Below are 20,653 nucleotides of genomic sequence, written 5' to 3'. Positions count from 1 at the left end.
ATCAGCCTCACCAAACAGACAAACCAAGTCTTGCATTTCCCCAGGTTTCACAAGGAACTCGACAAAACCATTCTTAATGACTTTCTAGAATTTGAGACCACAGTGTAACAATGATGGATTGGTCTGTTTTTTGTATTGACGAGAATCAAGATGAAGAAGGGAAAGGAAGAGGGAGGGAGAGCGAAAAAGAAGATCATTTAACTTTTACATACTTCAGCCTCGAGGTTTCAACAAACACCCAGTTTCTTCACAAGAATGGGAATGCCTCAAGTTCTCGGTTCTCTACGGAGTAGGCGAAGATCCTTTCTCCATACTGGGACATTGTTGGACTTATGCGGAGTCTTCTCCTCTTCAACACGTCTTCGTTTATGTGTCCGTTTCGGTACGCTTCCTTTTCTCATCTCCCGAGCCGAAGCTAACCCGCTCGGGTCTCATACTATCCAGATTTTCATGATACTACCCCTTTTAAGGGGTAGATACCTTCAAAGATATTCACCGCTTGACCGTAAAAAGGCGATAAGAGTTCCCTTGTAACAAAGGGGGCGTACATATCAACCTAAAGATAAAGAGATATTATCTATCAATATGGATCGTATTGAGTAACTGATAACGGATATTCTACGGCGAAACATTCCATCATAATACCGCGCACCTAAGGCTCTCTAGAAAGAAAGAATTTCCTACACAAAGAAGGTTAGGACATTTTCAGATAACGCAGTAAGCTTGAAATTATAGTACCGCTCACTATGTACGGAGCACTTGTCCGGATCTGCAAGTATATTAAATCCCCTCAAGAGTTAGAATTTTGATTAATGAAAGAAGCGGGCAGTGGTGCCGATCCTTCGGAAGATTCAGGAAAGCTACTGAGCCCGAACTGTAAGGGCCCACGTTGCTACAACCAATGCGGCATGCCGCTTTTGGAACCTTTAAAACTTGGCAGGGCTCAGGCATTCATCAGGCAACCTAGTAGGGCTTACCAAGCCCTCTGACAAATGCATAAGAGTAAAAGTTTTGAAGCGCCTAGAACTTCCAAGAAGTCTTGGTGAGACTGGGCGAGCGAATATATTGGTAGCGATATAGTTTAGGGAGCTATACAGAACTTGGCAGTTTGTCATAGAATTATTGCACATGGCATACTTGGTAGAAGTCATGGTCACATCACCATCTGACCCCATCTTATTCTGTCGCCGCGTCTACCCACCGCATATCCCTGTCGGTTCTCCAATATTCTCCAACATGGCCCGCTCGGAGGAGTCTATGCATGAATCGCCAAAAGAAGCCTAAAATTAGTTGGAAATCTGGAGTATGTTCAATGGTGGAAAATTGATCCCCACAAAATGATGGTGGTAGTGATTTAGGTAATAGAAGGTTTCAGGCAAACCGTAATCGTATTGCTAGGTATGGGGTACTAAGCGGTGCGATATAATCAATGACTTCTTGACTGAGAGTGTTGGTTAGAATAAGTATTGCGTGACAAGAGACAGAGGATGGAGTACTGCTACCGTACTTCCTTACTTTGCCACGTTGTCGTTCACTTTAGAAACTGATAACCCACCGAAGAGACGCATTATCAAGGATGCCTATTGGGGAGGAACATGAGTGATGCCCACTTCTGTCCCCAACATCCCCACGTTTTACTCTTACCAGTTGCAATCATGTCACAATTAGCCTCTGTAGTATTTTTTTTTTTTTCTTCTCCTGTTATCATTCGGTGGCTGAGGCTGATTGACCGAAAGCCCGAGAGTTTCACACTAGGTCAGATCCGGATTCGTGGACGGGACAGACTGAGATCTGGTTGGACAGACCAACAGCTGGAGTGAGCTTGTTCTCCATATGGTTCGACCATTCAAGATAAACGTAACGCCACCAAATCTTATTAGTAACAGAAAAAACGCACTATCATTATTCTTTTGAAATTCCAAACCCAATCACACCACAGCAGTTTTCATGCAAGCCTCTTGGGCAACCGGCGGGCACAGAGGCTTAGTGGCAAAGTATACGGTGCCCTTCCGAGTCCTTTCCGCTGGCTTCCAAATCGGTCCAAGTCTGCTACTTCGATTATATAACTGCCGTGGCCGGACTTTCCTCAAATTCTGCTCTCCTCCCAGACTCTCAGGAACGTGGTCCGACAGGGAAACAGCCCACATTTTCTTCCCTTCTCGCCCCTTCCTCGTTCTCACTTTCTCAGCATCTCCTCCACCCTCCCACTAACTTCCACAATGGGCTACTCTTCAGAAGATATCTCTGACCTCGACAAGGCCAATAACAAAGCCATGGAGGCCGGGGCCGAGAAGGGTGTCCCCCCTCACTATGATGGGGACTTGGTTGGTGAAATGGATGAGAGGGAAAGGGACATCGTCGAGGATGGTATCCATAAGTTCAGCCGTCTTGGTTGGAAGCGTCTCACCGTCGTGCTTATCGTGGAGGCCGTTGCTCTCGGAAGTTTGTCCATTCCTTCTAGTTTTGCGAAGCTTGGTATGGTGGCTGGTGTCATCTGTACCGTTGGCCTGGGTCTCGTCGCTGTCTATACTAGTCACATTATCGGTCAAGTGAAATTGAAGTTCCCACATGTCGCTCACTACCCCGATGCTGGCCAGCTTATGTTTGGTCGCTTCGGTAAAGAACTGATCAACATTATGCTCATCTTGGAACTTCTCTTCCTTACCGGCTCGCATTGTCTGACTGGTACGATTGCATTTGTGAACATCACCAGCAGTGATGTCTGCTCCGTTGTTTGGGGAGTCGTGTCTGCTGTGATTCTGCTGCTCCTCGCAGTACCGCCAAGTTTCACCGAAATGGCTATTCTGGGTTACATCGACTTCGTTTCGATTATTGTCGCAATTGGCATCACCATCATCGGCACTGGTGTCAAGAACACTCGGGAAATTGGACTCTCCAATGTCAATTGGTCTGCCTGGCCACAGGAAGGCCTCACCTTCACCGATGGTTTCATTGCAATCTCCAACATTATCTTCGCCTACAGTTTCGCTCTCTGCCAGTTCTCCTTCATGGACGAAATGCACACCCCTAAGGACTACGTCAAGTCTATCTGGGCTTTGGGTATTACCGAGATTGTTATCTACACCTTGACTGGTGCGCTGATCTATGCCTTCGTCGGGGTTGATGTGGGTAGCCCCGCCCTGCTGTCCGCTGGCAATTTGTTGAGCAAAGTGGCCTTCGGTATTGCCCTTCCCGTTATTTTCATCAGTGGTTCTATCAACACCGTCGTGCTGGGCCGCTTGGTTCACGGCCGCATTTTCAAGAACTCTCCTATCCGATACATCAACACCAAGATGGGCTGGATTACCTGGTTGGCCGTTATCACTGTGGCTACCATTGTCGCTTTCGTTATCGCCGAGGTTATCCCTTTCTTCAACGATCTGCTGTCGATTTGCTCGGCCCTCTTCGTCTCCGGCTTCACTTTCTACTTTCCGGCCCTGATGTGGTTCATTCTCATTCGCGAGGGCAAATGGAATGAGCCTAAGAACCTTGCTCTGGGTGCTATCAATGTGATCGTGTTACTCATCGGTCTTGTCACGCTTGTTGGTGGCACCTACTCCAGTGTCGATGACATTGTAAGTTTTGCCTTATCCTCTCTACTATCTAGATTCAAATGCTTATACTATCTTGCCAGATCAAAAATTACCGTGAGGGCAGCGTTAGAGGCGTCTTTTCATGCAGTCCCCCAGCTTAAATTTTTGACTTTCAGCTAGCTGCTATCCCTTGCCGTCCCACGGCAGGCGGGCACTGTGGCTAATCCAATGATATAACCAGTAGCTTGGTATTATCAATGGCGTTGTGGATCCCTCCTCATTTCTCTGCCTGTCAGCAGAATCATCATGACATGAGGACGAGGGGAATTGCAAAGGCGTGATTAAATTTACGTAATAGTTTCAAATACCGCCTGCACCCCCTCTTTATGGCCTTGAGATACAAGCCATAGGTTGGGTACTTCCCCAACACAGGCGCCATGGGTTAGCCGAAGCCATTCCTGCCGGTGAACGGCACACCCTGTACAGATACCCGTCTTTTGTTTATAGTCATGTCGCGTTTTTAGCATCAATGTGTCTATGTATATTTATGAACGATAGAACATATATAAGAGGAATCCTCTCATTCAACTCTGCTCTTTCGTTTTAAAAAGTAACAAAAAAAATTATAAATCTATTTCGAGAAACCTCTTGCACATCGTACCTTTCTCCAAAGTATATGCTCACGAATCGGTACAATCCCTGTAAAGCAGTTGTACATCCATGCTAAGCCAAGGACGGCAATTCCGAAAGCATAATAATTGTTTTTATTTGCATTCTTCTTGATCCCAGTTGAACTACGGAGTACTGTCATGCATAATGAGGGATTAAAAGCCACCTGCAAGTATATACCGCATATCCGTATCCAAATGAATAAACCTGATATTTACCCAGCGACAATGATGACCCCATCATAAGATTTCTCTCAAAAAAAAAAAAAAAAAAAAAGACAAAAAAAGTCTATTCTGCCCGACAAACCCAACTGTACGCATCATTAAAACCGTCTCGTCGCAAGGGATGGCAGCCCGATCCCTTACATTCCGTTGACGTCGTACAGAGGAGGCACACGTGGGACGGTAGAGATTCGATCCCGCGTGGTACGTTCCCGTATTCAAGCAAGGGAGGTCCTGAGGGTATGTACTAATTCCTCACTAGAATTCCCGAGCGAAGGGAGCCCTGAGTCAAGAAAGTCAAGCAAGTCAAGACCCCGGACGGGTTCGGCAGAGCGGGAGGAGTGTAACGATCGCAATCGACAGAGCGAATGTAACCGAGATGAGAAGTTAAGTTCGGATGGAGCTCATCATGTTGACTTTACCCGATGCAGTAATAGAAGCTATTTCCACCGGAAGAGGTTTAGACTGGAGGTTTTCGTTTCGGTATGATATCATGTGTCGGGAGGGGTAATTGTCTCCCGCGCAACCTACCACAGCCAAATCCCTTCTACTCGCTGCTTCGGGTCTCGAGCTACCTGGTTACATTCTGTTTGTTGAGTCGGTCAGCTTTTACGGTATTGTCTTGAGCTTGGACTCTGTTTTTAATTTTTATTTTATTTATTTTGAATTTTGGGTTTTGCCGTGCGACTCCCCCCCTTGCGTGATTTTATCATGGCTGCGAAACTTACCATTACGGATTTGGTACCCCTCCCTAAGTCGGAGGTGAAGATCCCGCGCCTTGGGTTCGGTGTTTATCGCTCGCCGCCGACTCAGTGTGTGCAGTCGACTTTGAATGCTTTAAAGGCGGGTTATCGCCATGTTGATACGGCTCAGTTTTACGCGAATGAGAAGGAGGTCGGCGATGCGATTCGCGACTCGGGCATCCCGCGCAGCGACATTTTCGTGACTACTAAGATCCTTGTCCCCGGTGGCTCGCCTGAAGCGACCTATAGTAAGCTGCTGGCCAGCGTGGAGAAGATAGGGGGTCCGGATGGATACGTAGATTTGTTTCTGATTCACAGCGCCAACTCGGGCGCGTCGGGGCGGAAGGAGATGTGGCAGGCTCTGGAGAGACTCCTTGAGGAAGGGAAGACAAAGAGCATTGGTGTTAGCAACTGGGGCGTGAAGCACATTGAGGAGATAAAGTCATATGCGAAGGTTTGGCCGCCGCATGTGAACCAGATTGAGGTGAGCTTGTCTGTCCTGGATGTGATTTTATAGGCGAGTGTGAACGGTACTAACTATCTACCCATTAGCTCCATCCCTGGTGTCAACAGCGGGTTGTCGATGCGTATTGTAAGAAGCATGGCATCATTGTTGAGGCTTACTCTCCAATTGTGCGCAACTATAAAGCCAACGATCCTACGCTTGTCGACCTGGCGAAGAAATATGGAAAGACAACCCAGCAGATCTTGGTACGCTACGCTCTACAAAAGGAATGGGTACCGCTGCCCAAGTCCGATAACCCTGATCGGATTGTGGCCAATGCCCATGTATTTGACTTTGAAATCAGCGAGGAGGATATGGCTGTGTTGAATGCCCTGGATCAGGGAAGCGCTGGAGCTATTGTGGAGGCCGTTGAAAACGAATAGATCCACGCTATGACGTGTGATGAATAAAGGTGCACCTGAGCCACAGGTGAAATGCCAAAGAATCTACCTATTAATAATCTGGTCGTTCCATAAGAAACGCGTTAACAGATTGGAGTGTAGCGCGCGAAGGGTTCGTATCATGTTTGGATGACACGATCCACGCAAGTCGCTGTCGGATGAATTGCTTGTCGATCTTGTTTTTCGCATGAGATCCAGCAAATATTCCTGTTTCATGATTAGCATGATCAGATTGAGATCGGACGTAGGAATACTTGCCCTCGTCATCATAACATAGGCACAATATGGCGAGCAAAGCGCCTGCAGAAAGATCTTTCCCAGATTCGCATGTTACGAGCAGTGATTGTGACGGGTTCGACTCCAGCTGAGAACTGGCAAAGGCGAGAACCTGATGTAGATGCTTCCGTAGGTCGCGACTCCCCAGTTTAGAGACTCCACAACCAAGGTTTAGTCGCTTTGGATTCCCCTCTGAAGCCTCCGGGTTTCCGTTGCAATCAATGACTAAATCATAAGTACCACCCTCGTTTAATCGAGGGTCTGTTGGGCTGATGTATAAATTTCGAGTTGGCGTTATCAAAGTGGCCTGCTGGCCGCCAGCTTCCTTTCGGTGCTCTTCTACCAATTTCTCAATGAGTTCCGGTAGATCTTCCTCTCCGGTTGCAGCAAGAGTGGACTTGTGTGCCCAGAAAACTGGTGGCGTTAGCCCGTGAGCCCAACCCTCACTATCATCTCCTGCTCCTTGGATGTAACCACCCTCCGACATTTCCGCGCCGTGGACACGCTTGGAAGCAGAGCAGAGAACAAAGAGATTATATGCATCTCCCTTTTGTAGATCAGTTGGATGAAAATATGAGCGATTCGCCCAGGCGACCCGAATGGGCTTTCCTAGTTTTTGCTTGAGATCATCTAAATCGAGCTTGAGATCCTAGAAGCCAATCAGCCTATGTTCAAATAGGGCACGGTCACCCTTTTTGCGAAAATAGGAAAATGTTACCTTGAGCGATTTAACAAAACCATCGATCCTGTGCTCAATCTGTGACTCCTCGGAGGCACCTAAAAAGTTCGGCGGAAATTGCACGGGATGGTATGCAGTGTCGGACGGAAATAGTGCTCGATTGATTACCGCACACCAAATCGGAACCGTCTTGGATAAGGCATCAGGCATCACTGGCGGCTTGTGAGACAGTGTGACACGAGCAGCCGAATATCAACAAAGTGGCCGTTAGAACTTACATTTCCCCCGGCGCGTTGAGTCAACAATGATGCAGCTGCAGCCATCATTGGTGGTCAGCGGTAGTCCAAGGAAAGGCGGACCGAAGGGAGGTTCTGAAGGGGCCGTGATACGCTCACTTACCCTCCATGCTTCCGAGAAATGGGTAGAATCTGCAGGTTTAGTCTACGGAAGCTAAAGTCCCATTGGCCCGTATGACCATCCGTGCTCTTGAAGTAAGCGCTGCCAGCTTTGGCCTCCGGTTGGATATACCAACTACCACATCTCTCGTTGGCCACCAAAGGGAGATCGTAGTAGTCAGCCACTTCACGGACAAAGGTGGCGTCTGTTTCAATCGAGTGAAGTCGGTTTGTGATGGAGAGGGCTGATCGCCGCAAGGACGACAGCGTTTGGGAAATAGTTTGCTCTTTGGAGGGGAAATGAAGAGACGATACGGACACCGGAAAGGGATCAGAATCACCACCCATTTTGGTCACGGGAGGGGAAGGTTTTGGGACGAAATTACCAACAAGTAGATTGCTTTAATGAAAAAAAAGGGAATAGTTCACTATCGCTAGACTATGTCCCCTCCATCCAAGTTACTCAGAAGGATCATATGTGAAAAAAAGAGGGGCCCATAACGGTACTGGTAAATTAGCCAATAATGACTCGGTGTCAGGCCCCATCAAGGTCAATATTATTGGGCGGTGGCGTTCAAGAGATCGATTCATCCACGCGCGGAGTGGAGAATGGAAGATTTGTACCTACGGACTACGACGACGTACGTACCTACAGCAGTTTGTATGCTGATATCTGATATCGGTGCCTGACTCTGTAGCTGAGGTTACGTGTCATTGAATCTTTGATGCACAGCGGCGGCTACAAATGTAATGAATTGTGGATGATTCCCAATAATATTTACATATTTAGAGGTCATCAGCCGATCTGTGGCTTGGTTCTCCTGACTAAATTACTACTTAAAACATGGCATCTAACAAACATGCTCGGCGTGGACCACTGCCCTCCGGACGTTTAGACTGGCCCCTGTCTAAATATGGCCCCTCGCATGAGCATCCCGGGTGACTCGACAATGGTCAGGATGCAGAATTGCTCTGACAACCCACTACTAGTACAGATTAGTAGTTGAGGAGGATCATTCCGAAGGTTGCCAGCCTTGTACGGAAGTACAGCGTACAGCAATACTACTACTCCGTACGTAATGTATGCCATATTCAATAGATCTGTCCCATTACGGATCGAGGAAGAAAAGAGAAACAAAAAGCTCACCGGTGTAGTAAAAATTCCGATCCTATTGGATGGTTCACGTAGAAAGTTGAAGAAAGATGAACACAAGGGGATCGATTGAAAATACTGGAATGAGTCTTCCAGCCGATTCGCAACTGCGCAATCCGGTTTCTTTACATTTCCATCAGCCTGGAGGGCACAACGCTATACTTGAATGGGCTAGTGAGAGGGGCCAGGCAGCGTTACCCGAAGAGGGAATGGCAGCGGGTGCTTGCTAACTTCAGTTTAGTGTGCTGGTGTAGACCCGATGGCCGCCGTGTCTCGGCTGCCATTATAGGCCCATGCCCAGTCGCGAACGTCACGATATGACCTCAGGCCCCCGCCATGCCGCCTTCCTCGGAGGGGTTATTATGCGCATTGTCTGGATATGCCCCCCTTTGAATCACCGGTGGGCTCTCATGTGTAGCGTCGGGTACCCTGAAGTATATTGATCGGAAACCCCTTAGGCATTTTCCTCTTTTCACAATTCTACTTAAAGGCGTACAACTGTCCCTACAACCAAAGTTTCTTTGTACCATTCACTCAACAGCCCTTCCCCTGGTCATCATTCCCAATTTCTTTTTCATTCTGTCTACTCACCTCACTCTTGAATTCTTGATATCTCTCTTCAAACCTCACATTACATTTACACTTGACTTCTATACATAGAATCCAATACAATACACTGCAGCCATCATGCCTAAGGTTAGCCATAAGCCACGCTGATACCTGTCACTACTGAGCCATAGCCAACTAACCTTGCTACTACTCAGATTACCGAAATCTTCTTGGATTGCGACAACACCCTAGTCCTCTCCGAGGAGCTGGCCTTTGAGGCATGCGCCGACCTTACAAATGAGATCTTGGAGAGCCGCGCCATCCCTGATCGCTACACAGGGGACCAGCTGATCCAAGACTTTGTCGGTCAGAACTTCCGTGGAATGATGATCTCCCTCCAAGCCAAGTACAACTTCGAGATGCCTCAAGACGAACTTGAAGCGTTCGTTAAGAAGGAGGAGGACAAAGTCATTGCTAAGCTGGAAGCAAAAGCTCAGCCTTGCGTCGGCGCCAACGAGGAACTTGAGAAGTTGTACAAGGCCAAGAAGTACCACATGGCAGTTGTCTCCTCGTCTGCCTTGCGCCGTGTCCAGGCTTCCATTAAGAAAGTCGGACAGGACAAGTTCTTTGACGAGGACATGGTCTTTAGTGCTGCAACCTCTCTCCCCAAGCCCACCTCTAAGCCCGACCCGGCCATCTACCTCCACGCCCTTGAAAAGTGCAATAAGAAGCCGGAAGAGACTGTTGCTGTCGAGGACAGCAAGTCCGGTGCGCTTAGCGCCATCCGTGCCGGCATCCACGTCATCGGCTACGTTGGCAGCTACCCCGGCGATGAGAAGAAGCGCGAAATGACGAAAGCCCTTGAGGATCTTGGCGCCAAAGTCATCATGAAGGACTGGTCAGAGTTCCAGGATTGTCTCTCTCAAATCGAATCAGCTTGAGCAGACTATCCCTCTCACCGGTCATCGCCTCTCCCGAATGTCGACACGAAGTAATGACAGCAAGCGCAATTGGTCTCCATTGAACATGGGCCGCTATCTTCGATTACACTTAATTTCTCATTCCGGCTATTATATTCAATTCCATTCGGTCGGCTTACCCGTTCGCGGGGCCTGTCCTTTGCAAGGGCTCGACCATTTTCCTTCTTAACCCAAATTATTTAACACGATAGTCGGATCTATGTCTCTGACACTATTCAACTTCATCCATAGACAGGTTCCATGGATAGAGATACATAGTGAGGAAAGCTACAGACTGTAGACATACAATAGAAATTTTCTCCACAATTCCTATCAAAGCCCCAATTTTTAACCTACTAGACGGGATATTACAGTAGTGGCAGTCCACCATTCAAACCAACACGACTGCAGCGCTAAATGCACATAATCAAGGAATCCCGAGGCAATCATGGCCCACATCTTTCCCATGCTCCATTTTGTGTAAGATCACTGGTCCAAGCTACTGAAACTACAAATCCGCCATAAGCAGCCTTAGGTACTAATCCCCGACTCACCGCTCCCAGGCATGCGACTCCGCTGCCTGATCCACGAGGCCCCCTCGCAGCTGCCACTTCTCCCAGGCATCTTTTTGCAATTATAGTGAACATATGGTCTAAGTATCCGACAATACCAGTAACCGGGGGGCTCGATGGTTGAGCGGTAAGGCACCAGCTTTGGTTCCGAGCCCTCCCTAGTCCTAGGCTCGAGCAGGGTTTGAAACCGCCTCTGCGCGCCTCTAGGGCTCCTACTAGTAAAGTCCAAAATTCTCGTAGCCCTCCCTTATGACGCCGGTGCTTAAAGCATGCTTGGCGCCGGGGACGGAGGATGAGCTCTTTGTCAGTTTGACTTTTGACCTTCTTACATACTTATATCTGATTTTTCTCATTTGCTTGGTCTCTATTCTCTCTTTTTTGTTCTAGAGTACCCTAAAGATCGAAGGATAACAGGCACAAGCCTGAGGCGCCAAATTGCTCTTTCCTTCCTGTTACCGTTTACTGGAATCTGTTCCTTCCCTTCATTAGTTACCCCTCTCCCTCTTCGTGACGCATACTACCTCTTAAGTACATGAACAAGCATACACCAAGAAACTTCAAATCGGGAACCACTTCCCCACCCCCAGATAAGATTAGGGCTAGCCCTTCGGCGGATAAGACAATCTAACCCCTCTTTCTGCGGCCCCTCCGACAACATCGTCTCCGAGCTAGCATTAACTAACACTAACTGGTGTCCTTTACCCCAGGAAGCGTCATATATAGTACTTCCATTGTACTTGATTTATAGGTGGGGTTTTATAGATTATACTGGGACTCTTAGAGTGTTGACGGTTAGCTTGTGAGTAGGATTGAGTTAATTGAACGGATTGTTCCGTGTTTTCGTTAGAGCTTGGTACGATGTCTGATCCTAAGGCTTTGAGATCGGAGGTTATTGCTAGGGGTCCTTTGGTATGTATTCTCTTTTCATGTTTTGGAGTTTGGTTTCATTATTATAAAACCTTCTGGCTTAGAGATGTCTGATTTATACTGATGTTGGTGTTCATTGCCACAGGACCCTAAAGAGGCTAGATGGACGAGATTAGTCAAGACTACATACCGGGATCCTACCGGCGTAGAAAGGACGTGGGAGTCAGCGGAGCGGCAGGTCAGGTCATTCCAGTTCTTTGAGCCGGCGCACCGGTTACTATTGTGGCAAGGCTCCAAGTTCTCAATGTGGGACAAGGAAGCCCCCTTGCTTATACGAAGGATTGGGTGCGCAGGACCTCTAGTCAGAATACCGAGCTGACTTGCTTCTGTACTTTTAGACCCGCCCGGCAAACTGCGCAATTGACGGCGTGGGGATAGTGACCATTCTCAACAAGTCGACGGGCCCAGAACTCCTTCTCCAGAAACAGTATCGTCCTCCTATTGACAAGGTGGTTATTGAAGTTCCTGCTGGTCTCATAGATGCTGGCGAGACGGTGGAAGAATGTGCCGTGCGCGAGCTTAAGGAGGAAACGGGCTATGTGGGAGTGGCAGAGCAAACGAGTACCGTGATGTATAATGGTATGGTGGCACTTCGTATCTGACTGCACGTGGGGTGACTAGTTGCATTCCAGGATATTCGAGTGGAGAATGCTGACAGATATGATCGCAGATCCCGGCTTTTGTAACACTAACCTCAATATGGTTCATGTCCGAGTAGATATGTCCTTACCAGAGAACCAAAACCCTCAGCCACAGCTCGAAGAAAACGAATTCATCGAATCGTTCACTGTGCCGCTAGCCTCGCTTTTCGAAGAAATGAAAAAACTTGAGGCCGAAGGATATGCTATTGATGCCCGCGTGGGAACAATAGCAGAGGGTATCGAACTTGCGCAGAAGTGGAAGCTATAGATTTGAGCGGCTGATAGCACGGACTTTCAATTATCGCTTATAGATGAGGTTTAGCGTTGGTATACACGTCAATGTGATGCATCTTTGTATCCATTAGACACTCTGCTGAAAAGCCCTACGGCGATTCGATGACGCGGTCGTCAGGGGAAAGACTCCTGTCTAATTTATAATTTCCCCTCCTCTTTGAGTCCTTTATACAGTGCCCATGCTGCGAGTGTCTTTCCATCCCGTAATCCCTCCTTCCACAGTTCCTTCAAAGGAACTAACTTTAGTGTGATCTTCTCCCCTTCCTCACGTAACCCGGTCAATCGTCCCTGTAGGTTTTCAATATCCTTACGCGGCATCCGCTTCTGACACAAGAATAAAGGAATAAACTCGTCGCTTCCGCCAGCCGATGGATATATAGCCTTTTGCAGTGTCTCTACGCCCTCGGGGCCTGCAACTGATTGCAATGCAAGCGAGGTCATATCGATCAGTTCATCCTGAGGAATTGTCAAGCCAGTTTCTTCTTGTATTTCCTTCGCTGCTCCTCCAGCGAAGGAACCGGCATCGTCAAGCATTCCGGCGGGTATTTCGGCAAAAGCAAGGGAACCCGCAGGAATGCGGGGCTGAATGGTCAAAATCGCCCTCTTTTCATCTTCCATTGAGGGGTGCACGTCATCTGGTTGGAGCAGAAGCTATTGGAATACCAACGGAAGTGAATGTTAAACAGTGATACGGACAGGTGAAATAGGAGAGATGATTTGGGCGGCTTACCAGCATTCCTACACTGCCCCCACGAAGAAAAACGCTTCCAGGAAGTGACTCTCCATCTCCGTTCGATACATCAGCTTTGAATTTCACGAACCCCAATCGCCCTCCCTTGAAAAAATCAACGGCCTGGATATCAATCTTGCGTAGGACATAAGGGTCCTTGTGGAACTCGTGTGAGGGGTCTTGTTGCCGCTTTAACGATTGTTGCAGGGTAGACAGCCAGATCTGGAAAGCAGGCAAGCGCAGTAGATCATCCTTGTTGAGATCAGGCGTGGAATTTACAGACAGGGATTGCTGACTATGGTCACACGGAATTGTAAAAGTGGACATTGGAAGTCTGGTTATGTTGGTTGGTACCGATATAAGGGTTGGCCACACGGACAGCCACCGGGCGAATCTCATGGATTGGTCCACTTGCAAGAAGGAACGTTTAAAGGGTAAAGGCGGTATCAGGCTCAAAAAAAAAAAAAAATGAATCTAGAAATTTGTCAAGAAGGAGGAGACTCGGAGATAGTAGCATCCACCGCGGAGGTGACTTACCAACAAGGTAGTACTACCAGCACGCCGGATGAAGTGGAAATGGAGTTAACTTAAGTGGAGCCCAGGAGCTCTTGATGACGTTGCGGGTGAACTTCTGAACCAAAGCAAACAAACCAACAGCGCCGCTTTGTGCTGGGCCCCCCCCGCGCCCCCCCCCCCTTTCGATGTTAAAGCGGCGTGGTCAGGCCATCGTTATGTTTCATTTAGTATCCAGACATTCTGTCATCAGTTCCTACATTCAACGGAGGACAAACAATCTGAATTTAACTAATTGTTCCCCACTCTTGAAGTCGCCGATCGGTCGACTCGGGACTCGTGCCAACCTGGGTCTAGTCCTACCCTTTCTTATCATCATGACTTCCTCATTTTCATTGCTCATGCAACTCTGGTCGGCTGGCCCTGCAGCAGTGGATCGCTCGGTTCGCTGACGGTCCTTTGGGTCTTTATCTGAGTTGTATTTCTTGTCTTCCCGTTCCCCTCTTTTGATTTTCCGATTTCCCATTCTTTTGCGATCATCCGGAAACATCAGACGGGGCCGTATATACTATAATCCTGATTCATTAGATTTAGTGGATCATTTATGCGAAGTGTAACCTTGATATCCGCCTGAGCTTTTGCTTGCTTTCTCTGGGATCAACCCGGGAGAGTCCTAGCTTTCTGAGTCTTTCCCTTTCCCTTTATATTTTATTCTTATTTATTTATTTATTTTTGGAATTTCTTTTACCCCTTCCCCAACCTAACACCAACACCCCCTGCAACTAGACTCGGTTTAAGATCTCACTAATTGGATAGAACCGGGCAGACCTTCCACAGTGGGCTTCTAGGCGCCGAGGCTAACGACCCTTGCCCACCCCTGGTGGTTTCTTTTACTTTCTCGTCCCTTAGGCGCAGTCTAGCGCAAGGCGCTGATGTTGTTCACTCCGACTCGCCTGGGCTAAGGTCTAGAGCTGGCAACGTTGTCCAAACGTCAGGCTGTCAGCTTACTCTCACGGTTGCATTCCGTTTGGCTCTCCATCGTGGACTTGATCTGAAATACTCTTAAGGAGAGAAAAGCAGGGAGGTGAAAAAGATAGACAAAGGTCAAAGAAGGGCGCCTAATCGACCCCCTCTAACATCTCTAGGGCGACAGGATAGTTTGTGGGTAACTAGTTTCCCGTTGCCGCTCAAGTTCAGCTTTCGTGGCTATTCCTTTCCTAGGAGCCGCTATCTCACTGGAGAGTGTGGAACCAAACAAAATCATGTCTCCGAAGTCTCTTGTGTCGCCAGCAGTTGTCGTATAACTACTAGATCCAGATTTTGGGAACAGCTGCCTACCAATAATTCACCCTGCATTTCCTTTGGAACCTTGAATTCGGACGTCACCTTGTGCTTATATATTTCGGTTGACCCGTCACCTGCTCGTTATCGGCTGGATGTGCCTACGACATGGTTATAAGCATAGTATTTATCAAATACTTGCTTTGTCTACCCACCAATGAGCTTGGGACCGACTGGCAATAAACGATGTTTGCTTGGTCCCCTTCACCTACCAGTACCAGTTGCACTCACAAGCATGCTATCGGCTGTCTTCATCTGAGCTCGGTTTGTTGCTTGTGTATGTTGTATTGTTCGGACCTACCGGGAAGACATCGATCAGCCGCAGAGGAGCACAGTATACAAAACAGTACAGAAACAACCCGTCGCAGATACTGCTGGAGGTGTGAGGGTCCGTATTTCCATCGTTACAGTCCCTATGCTTGCACAGTGTTCCTGTCGCATTGATTGTCTACCCAATTTTACTCATCGAATGTTCTTTCATGTTTATTTAGTGCATTTTTGTCTTGACCTTCACTGTCTAGATCGCTCACAGGTCCGCGTCTTGTGATTTAGAATACTGGGGTGCTTGTAATCCCCATCTGCGGCAACTCACCTTTGCCAATTTACCATCTTCACCCGAAAACTTTCCTGGCGATTTCATAGTGTCCCACTCGAACAACATCTCTAACACTTCTCGAGCCCCCTTTCAAACAGCATACCCACGTCGTCAGCTATCTCAGTCTGGTAGTATTGAAACTCTCCGAGAAGAGCTTCAGTCCATCCGTCACGGGACTTTAACAATCCTCAATAACCTGCAATTGCTGACAGAGTCTCTCCCGATGGCGCAACCTGTCATATCGAATTCCTGGGACTCAAGCAATATACCTGAGCTCCCCAGGATTAATCCCAACTTGTCAGCTTCCGTCATGAACAGCCCTGGGGGTATGAGTTCTTCTGGGTCACTGAACATGCAGAACTCTACAAACCAAAGTATCCTGAGCGCGCAGGCTGTCAATTCCAGTCCTTATATTCCGCATGGACTTCCTAACGCAGCCAGCGGTCTCTGTAAGTAATGCTCGTTTCCAATTCACATAATTGCTAATCGATGATCAGATCTCCCAGGTCCAAACATATTTGGAACACCTACAACAAATAGCGGCCTCTCTTTTCCTCGGGCCCCTGACCAATTTGCTACGTTTCCTCCGCAATATTTGCACAGCAATGACTCATTCCCTAATATGCAGAACCAATTTGGCCAATCAGTTAGCTTGGACAGCACTGAACAGAGTCAGTACGGGAATAATGCGCCTCAGGAGTCTGAATTTTCTCAAGCGGTCTTTGAAAGACCATCTGCGATGACTGGGCAGACCACTCCTCCATTCGTACCTCCGAATACTTATTATCAAGACGTCTTTCCTTACCCCGCTCAGGCCTTACAGCAGCTTATACCATATCAAAACACGGCACAGGTTCCGCATGCTGCTAATACCCAGTCGGCAACACTAGGGGCAACGAGCCAGAATGTCCCTGTGGCTCCTTCGCTTAATCGGCAGGTATCATTTCGATCTCGCCCATATGGCCAGTTTCCACAAGCAGGGGTTTCCCCTACGTCTACATCGATTCATCATAGGCGGCAGCATCGCACTCATAGTATTGCTTCAAGTTCCCCATCTGTCCACCAGCTACATAGCAGGACAAATTCTCAGAATTTACATTTGCGAACTCGGTCTATAAGGGAGCCAAATACCTCGAATGGGCTTTCCCCCCATATCCACAGGAGTCACATTACGATGGCTGGAACATCGCATGTTTTGCCCAATACGGGAAGTGAGACTCAGTTGCCCCCACCACTTACTCAGCAGGAACAAATAGAGCTCTCTCGAAGACTCCAAATGAGAGAGCTATTGCGTTCCGCACGTTCCAATGAAACCCATGCTTTGCAGCTATACGAGGAAAACTACCTTCGCCGCCATCATCGTCAACAGGAAGAAGCCGCGTCGCACGCAAAGGGGCTTGACGATCAGAAGGATGGGCGTCCGGAACCCAAGGATGACGAGGAGCTGACTGTCAACCTCGAGTGTAAAATCTGCATGAGCCAGCTTGTGGATACTGTACTTATTCCTTGTGGACATGCGATTCTTTGCCGCTGGTGTGCTGAGCAGCATGCGCGGTCGGATCGGTCTCGACCAAAGGCAGCGGTGCTATGCCCGCTCTGCCGCACTCCTGTGAAGCAAAAGGTACAGTTTTGCACCTTGTCTAGTGACTCTATGCTGACTATAGGCAGCTCCGCATCTATCTCTCCTAACCTACTACTATAATGGAGGATACCATGTGTGGTGGAATCTACGATTTACGACCGTTATGTAGTGCATCTCTAGCCTCTTCTTGCTTTCTTGTTCTTTATGACTTCCTTCGCTGATTCTTGTCCATTTCCCCATATTTTGGACTAATTGGGGCGGTGATTGCATTATTTGGAGTATAGGTTCTAGCGAACGACTATCAACAATCTCGGTCACATGATCTTCGCCAGTGAAGTTTGGCACTTGAGACAGACTGGTTAACTGGTTCCAAAATGGTTCTTAGTCTTATGAGACACTATTTGTATCTATGCTAGACATGCATTTTTTTCAATTGCATGGATATCTCCTGTTGATGGCCCACTCGGGTAGCAATCTATCTCCCTGTTGTTGCCTTTGTAGTATATTGCTGGATCAATGTTTTCAAATGGCCTAACTCTCATGTAAAGGATAACTAGATTGACGAATCCAAATGCGAGAGTGTCTTGCCATCCAGATAAATCAATATACTTACCACGTAGTTGCGTATATAACAGCATAATGTGGTGGTCGTAGCCTGCTCCTTCACATACGTCGTCTTTCGATGACGGCTCAACTTGCAATAGAACCGTGGGCGAAGTGGTATGTGTAAATAGGCATTATCTAGCATCTATCTCGAGATTCCACTCTAATCGCAAAATGTATGGGTGAGAACTACATTGTACATTTCAAGATCACTGGTGGAACCTTGAGGTCTCTAGTACCTTCACAGCCTACCTAGCAATTACCTAGAGCGGGTAAATAAAGAACTTATTCTCCAGATCAGTCAAATCCAGCATCGCAAGGTCAACTTTTCTTCGGATGATCTGCCCATTCTCATCCAGCTGTTCCACACAGCCCTCCTCACGCTCACTGTCACTCAGTTCCGCAATCCACTTTCTCCGTTCCTCGTTTCGCCGCGCTAGGATAAACCAAATGATAAGCAAGATAGCGGGCGTGCCTGCCCAACTTATCACTATCATGGATACCCAGGCACCGTAGTATCTGGGTGCAGCACTGGGGACCCAGATCTGCGGGGATACGAGGTTGCCGACGCTGTAGCCGAGCATGAACATTACGTTGCGTGTGAGCTTCTTGGTGTATCCAGCTGCAGAAGATGTCGTCCAGCCAAGTGCGATGATATAGGTGATACCGTACGTATGTCCCGCTAGAAGCATACAGGCTAAGAGTGCGAGTTTATTGTCCCAGGGGATCGCCACCATACCGATTCCGCCCGCTATCGCAGGGAGACACCAGAAAAGTCCATGAATCGCTAGATAATTTGGGAGCCACTTCAGTACGAAGGTGGCAACGATACAAAGTGCGACACCGAAGCTGCCCCCTGCCACAGCGACGAGCGTGGAACCAAGTTGGGAAACACCAAGAGAAGTCGTGAGAAGATTCTGTTGGCCATAGGTAAGATTATTTGAGTACATCAGAGTGAAAGCCTGTAGTGCGAAGAGCCAAGATACAGGGTCACGCAGAGTTTCGATGAACTGAGACCTCTTGAACCGCTTCTGTTCGATCGAGCTCTGGCTGGAGTCGTGCACTCGGCGAATAACATGCACTTTCTCTTCCAGAGTCAGGAACCGAGCTTCGGCAGGATTACTCGGGTAGCAGAACCAAACCCAGATAGAGAGGAAGAAGGTGATTCCGCCGGTAACGATCATGAAGAGCTTCCAAGGAAGAACTGCGCCATGGCTGTAGAGCAAACCGTATGCGATGAAACCTGCAACGATGGGAGCTCCTTGGCAAGTCACCCAGAGAATCGGCTGGAGGAAGGATTGTTCCTGACGGTTGAAGAACATGCCGATGGTCATTTCCATCGCGGGTACAATGACAGCCTCCACTGCGCCGAGGGCAAGTCGGAGGACTACCAGGCCGGCGAACTTGGTCGCTACGCAATGAAGGAAAATAACAGCTGCCCATAGAAAGACGATGACACTGACAAACTTTCCGAAGGGTAGACGTTGCATAAGATAGTGTCCGGGCCATTGCGCGGCAAGGTAGCCTCGAATCAATGTCAGCAATTGCTCCGATATAACAGAGGTAAGTGCAATAGTTCATACCGATATAGAACACAGTATTTAAGTCGTTGTACTGCTTTTTAGAAATGCCCGTCTCTTCGAAAAGCCCAAGAATCGCTGCGTAACCAAGTGTAGACTTGTCTATCTACAAGCCGATCATTAGAATTGATCCATGAAACAACAACTGCTGGTATACTCACAAACAGGACAATGTTAATCGCGGAAAGCAAAACCATAATATTCAAATACAACTTCCGGCGCAACCTTTTCTCCTTCCCAGGACTTAGGGGCCCGAATTCATCGCCATGGTCTTCGATAATGCGTAATGTGACATCTGCATATTTCTCTTCAACAGTTTTTGCTGCTCTTCGAGTCGTGGGTTTCTCTTCCCCCTTGTTGCTCATGGCTCTATGTGGCGTATGTTGAAGTTTCGTTCAAGTGCTGTCAAAATGCCAAGCGGAGCCCTTCTCATGAAATGTATGACAAGTCATAATCCCTTGCATATATGCCAACTTCATCTGGCTGTTTTTGTAAACTTCCTGAATGACCGGATTTCTTATCATTGATGGTGCAATCCCCATAGTGATTGTGCAATACTATCTATACGACCGTTGACCCCACCATGGAATGGGAACTTGCAGATTAGTGGAATGACTGTCGCTTTTTCTCCTATAAAACTGTGTAATAATGTATGGTGTCATCGTTAACTGACATTGCATCTTAAGCCTTTTCTTTTCTGAGTGTAGAGGCCAAGATCATGGATTCGCATCCTTGTAATCTGGTGGATATTTATTATTGTTGAGGAATAAAAGGTTGATAATTTCGTGTGGTTATTATAAAGTGACCCGTGATTATCTGTGCAAACAAAGTACATATTTCCGAGATAGGTATAAATACTCAACGTAGACAGCGATGGCTTCGAGAAGACGAAAATAGAAAGGTAGGTCATTTTTACTTTTGGCTTTTAGCATTCTGTCCCTTTAGTAAAAGCCTCATGAACAGAATGAGTCAAAGGTTTCAACCAATATATTTTTATCCAGCTACGATGAATATATCTGCATCAAGGTAGCTAACACCCGAACTTTGATGCCATTCGACATGGTTTATATCAAGTTCAAGAAACTAGCTCTCACCTAGGGTTTTAGGGGCATCCAGTACTGTGGATAAAGTATATTAAAGACCCAATTCAAGTTACACTAGGTCCTTTCTTTCATTGTACTGAGATATTAGA

At 47.6% G+C, this 20,653-nt stretch overlaps 8 protein-coding genes across 8 annotated transcripts; 5 read left to right on the top strand and 3 right to left on the bottom strand.

Moving 5' to 3' along the window:
* Window positions 1–1,941: 1,941 nt before the first annotated feature.
* Window positions 1,942–4,121, top strand: BDV27DRAFT_123379 (putative amino acid transporter). The gene is made up of 2 exons (XM_032065854.1): window positions 1,942–3,575; window positions 3,635–4,121. Exons 1-2 carry the CDS (start codon window positions 2,220–2,222, stop codon window positions 3,692–3,694), a joined length of 1,416 nt encoding a protein of 471 aa, XP_031930842.1. The 5' UTR covers window positions 1,942–2,219; the 3' UTR covers window positions 3,695–4,121.
* Window positions 4,122–4,507: 386 nt separating this feature from the next.
* On the top strand, window positions 4,508–6,089 carry BDV27DRAFT_64587 (aldo/keto reductase family protein). The gene is made up of 3 exons (XM_032077180.1): window positions 4,508–4,627; window positions 4,686–5,650; window positions 5,719–6,089. The coding sequence occupies exons 2-3, from the start codon at window positions 5,135–5,137 to the stop codon at window positions 6,052–6,054; spliced, it is 852 nt and encodes a 283-aa protein (XP_031930841.1). The 5' UTR covers window positions 4,508–4,627; window positions 4,686–5,134; the 3' UTR covers window positions 6,055–6,089.
* Window positions 5,904–7,834, bottom strand: BDV27DRAFT_64590 (initiator tRNA phosphoribosyl transferase family protein). Its single transcript, XM_032077181.1, has 5 exons — window positions 7,427–7,834; window positions 7,306–7,340; window positions 7,067–7,239; window positions 6,331–6,997; window positions 5,904–6,279 (listed from the first exon to the last, which is right to left on the bottom strand). Exons 1-5 carry the CDS (start codon window positions 7,768–7,770, stop codon window positions 6,125–6,127), a joined length of 1,374 nt encoding a protein of 457 aa, XP_031930840.1. The 5' UTR covers window positions 7,771–7,834; the 3' UTR covers window positions 5,904–6,124.
* Window positions 7,835–8,921: 1,087 nt separating this feature from the next.
* On the top strand, window positions 8,922–10,398 carry BDV27DRAFT_123374 (HAD family hydrolase). Its single transcript, XM_032065853.1, has 2 exons — window positions 8,922–9,271; window positions 9,340–10,398. The coding sequence occupies exons 1-2, from the start codon at window positions 9,263–9,265 to the stop codon at window positions 10,063–10,065; spliced, it is 735 nt and encodes a 244-aa protein (XP_031930839.1). The 5' UTR covers window positions 8,922–9,262; the 3' UTR covers window positions 10,066–10,398.
* Window positions 10,399–11,513: 1,115 nt separating this feature from the next.
* On the top strand, window positions 11,514–12,491 carry BDV27DRAFT_154646 (MutT/nudix family protein; the record flags this gene model as incomplete). Its single annotated transcript, XM_032071994.1, has 4 exons — window positions 11,514–11,564; window positions 11,668–11,760; window positions 11,921–12,161; window positions 12,253–12,491. 4 exons carry the CDS (start codon window positions 11,514–11,516, stop codon window positions 12,489–12,491), a joined length of 624 nt encoding a protein of 207 aa, XP_031930838.1.
* A 164-nt stretch (window positions 12,492–12,655) lies between these two features.
* Window positions 12,656–13,574, bottom strand: BDV27DRAFT_154645 (putative NUDIX family hydrolase; the record flags this gene model as incomplete). Its single annotated transcript, XM_032071993.1, has 2 exons — window positions 12,656–13,168; window positions 13,248–13,574. 2 exons carry the CDS (start codon window positions 13,572–13,574, stop codon window positions 12,656–12,658), a joined length of 840 nt encoding a protein of 279 aa, XP_031930837.1.
* Window positions 13,575–15,919: 2,345 nt separating this feature from the next.
* BDV27DRAFT_142526 (C3HC4 finger protein) lies at window positions 15,920–17,447 on the top strand (the record flags this gene model as incomplete). The annotated part of the gene is made up of 3 exons (XM_032069964.1): window positions 15,920–16,145; window positions 16,203–17,317; window positions 17,361–17,447. The coding sequence occupies 3 exons, from the start codon at window positions 15,920–15,922 to the stop codon at window positions 17,445–17,447; spliced, it is 1,428 nt and encodes a 475-aa protein (XP_031930836.1).
* A 697-nt stretch (window positions 17,448–18,144) lies between these two features.
* BDV27DRAFT_169191 (major facilitator superfamily domain-containing protein) lies at window positions 18,145–19,826 on the bottom strand (the record flags this gene model as incomplete). The annotated part of the gene is made up of 3 exons (XM_032074970.1): window positions 18,145–19,406; window positions 19,465–19,567; window positions 19,623–19,826. The coding sequence occupies 3 exons, from the start codon at window positions 19,824–19,826 to the stop codon at window positions 18,145–18,147; spliced, it is 1,569 nt and encodes a 522-aa protein (XP_031930835.1).
* Window positions 19,827–20,653: the final 827 nt, after the last annotated feature.

This window comes from Aspergillus caelatus, assembly GCF_009193585.1.
Source record: "Aspergillus caelatus strain CBS 763.97 unplaced genomic scaffold BDV27scaffold_31, whole genome shotgun sequence".
NCBI lineage: Eukaryota > Fungi > Ascomycota > Eurotiomycetes > Eurotiales > Aspergillaceae > Aspergillus > Aspergillus caelatus.
The sequence above is the reverse complement of the archived record's forward strand: the minus strand, read 5'-3'. Positions and strand labels throughout refer to the sequence as shown.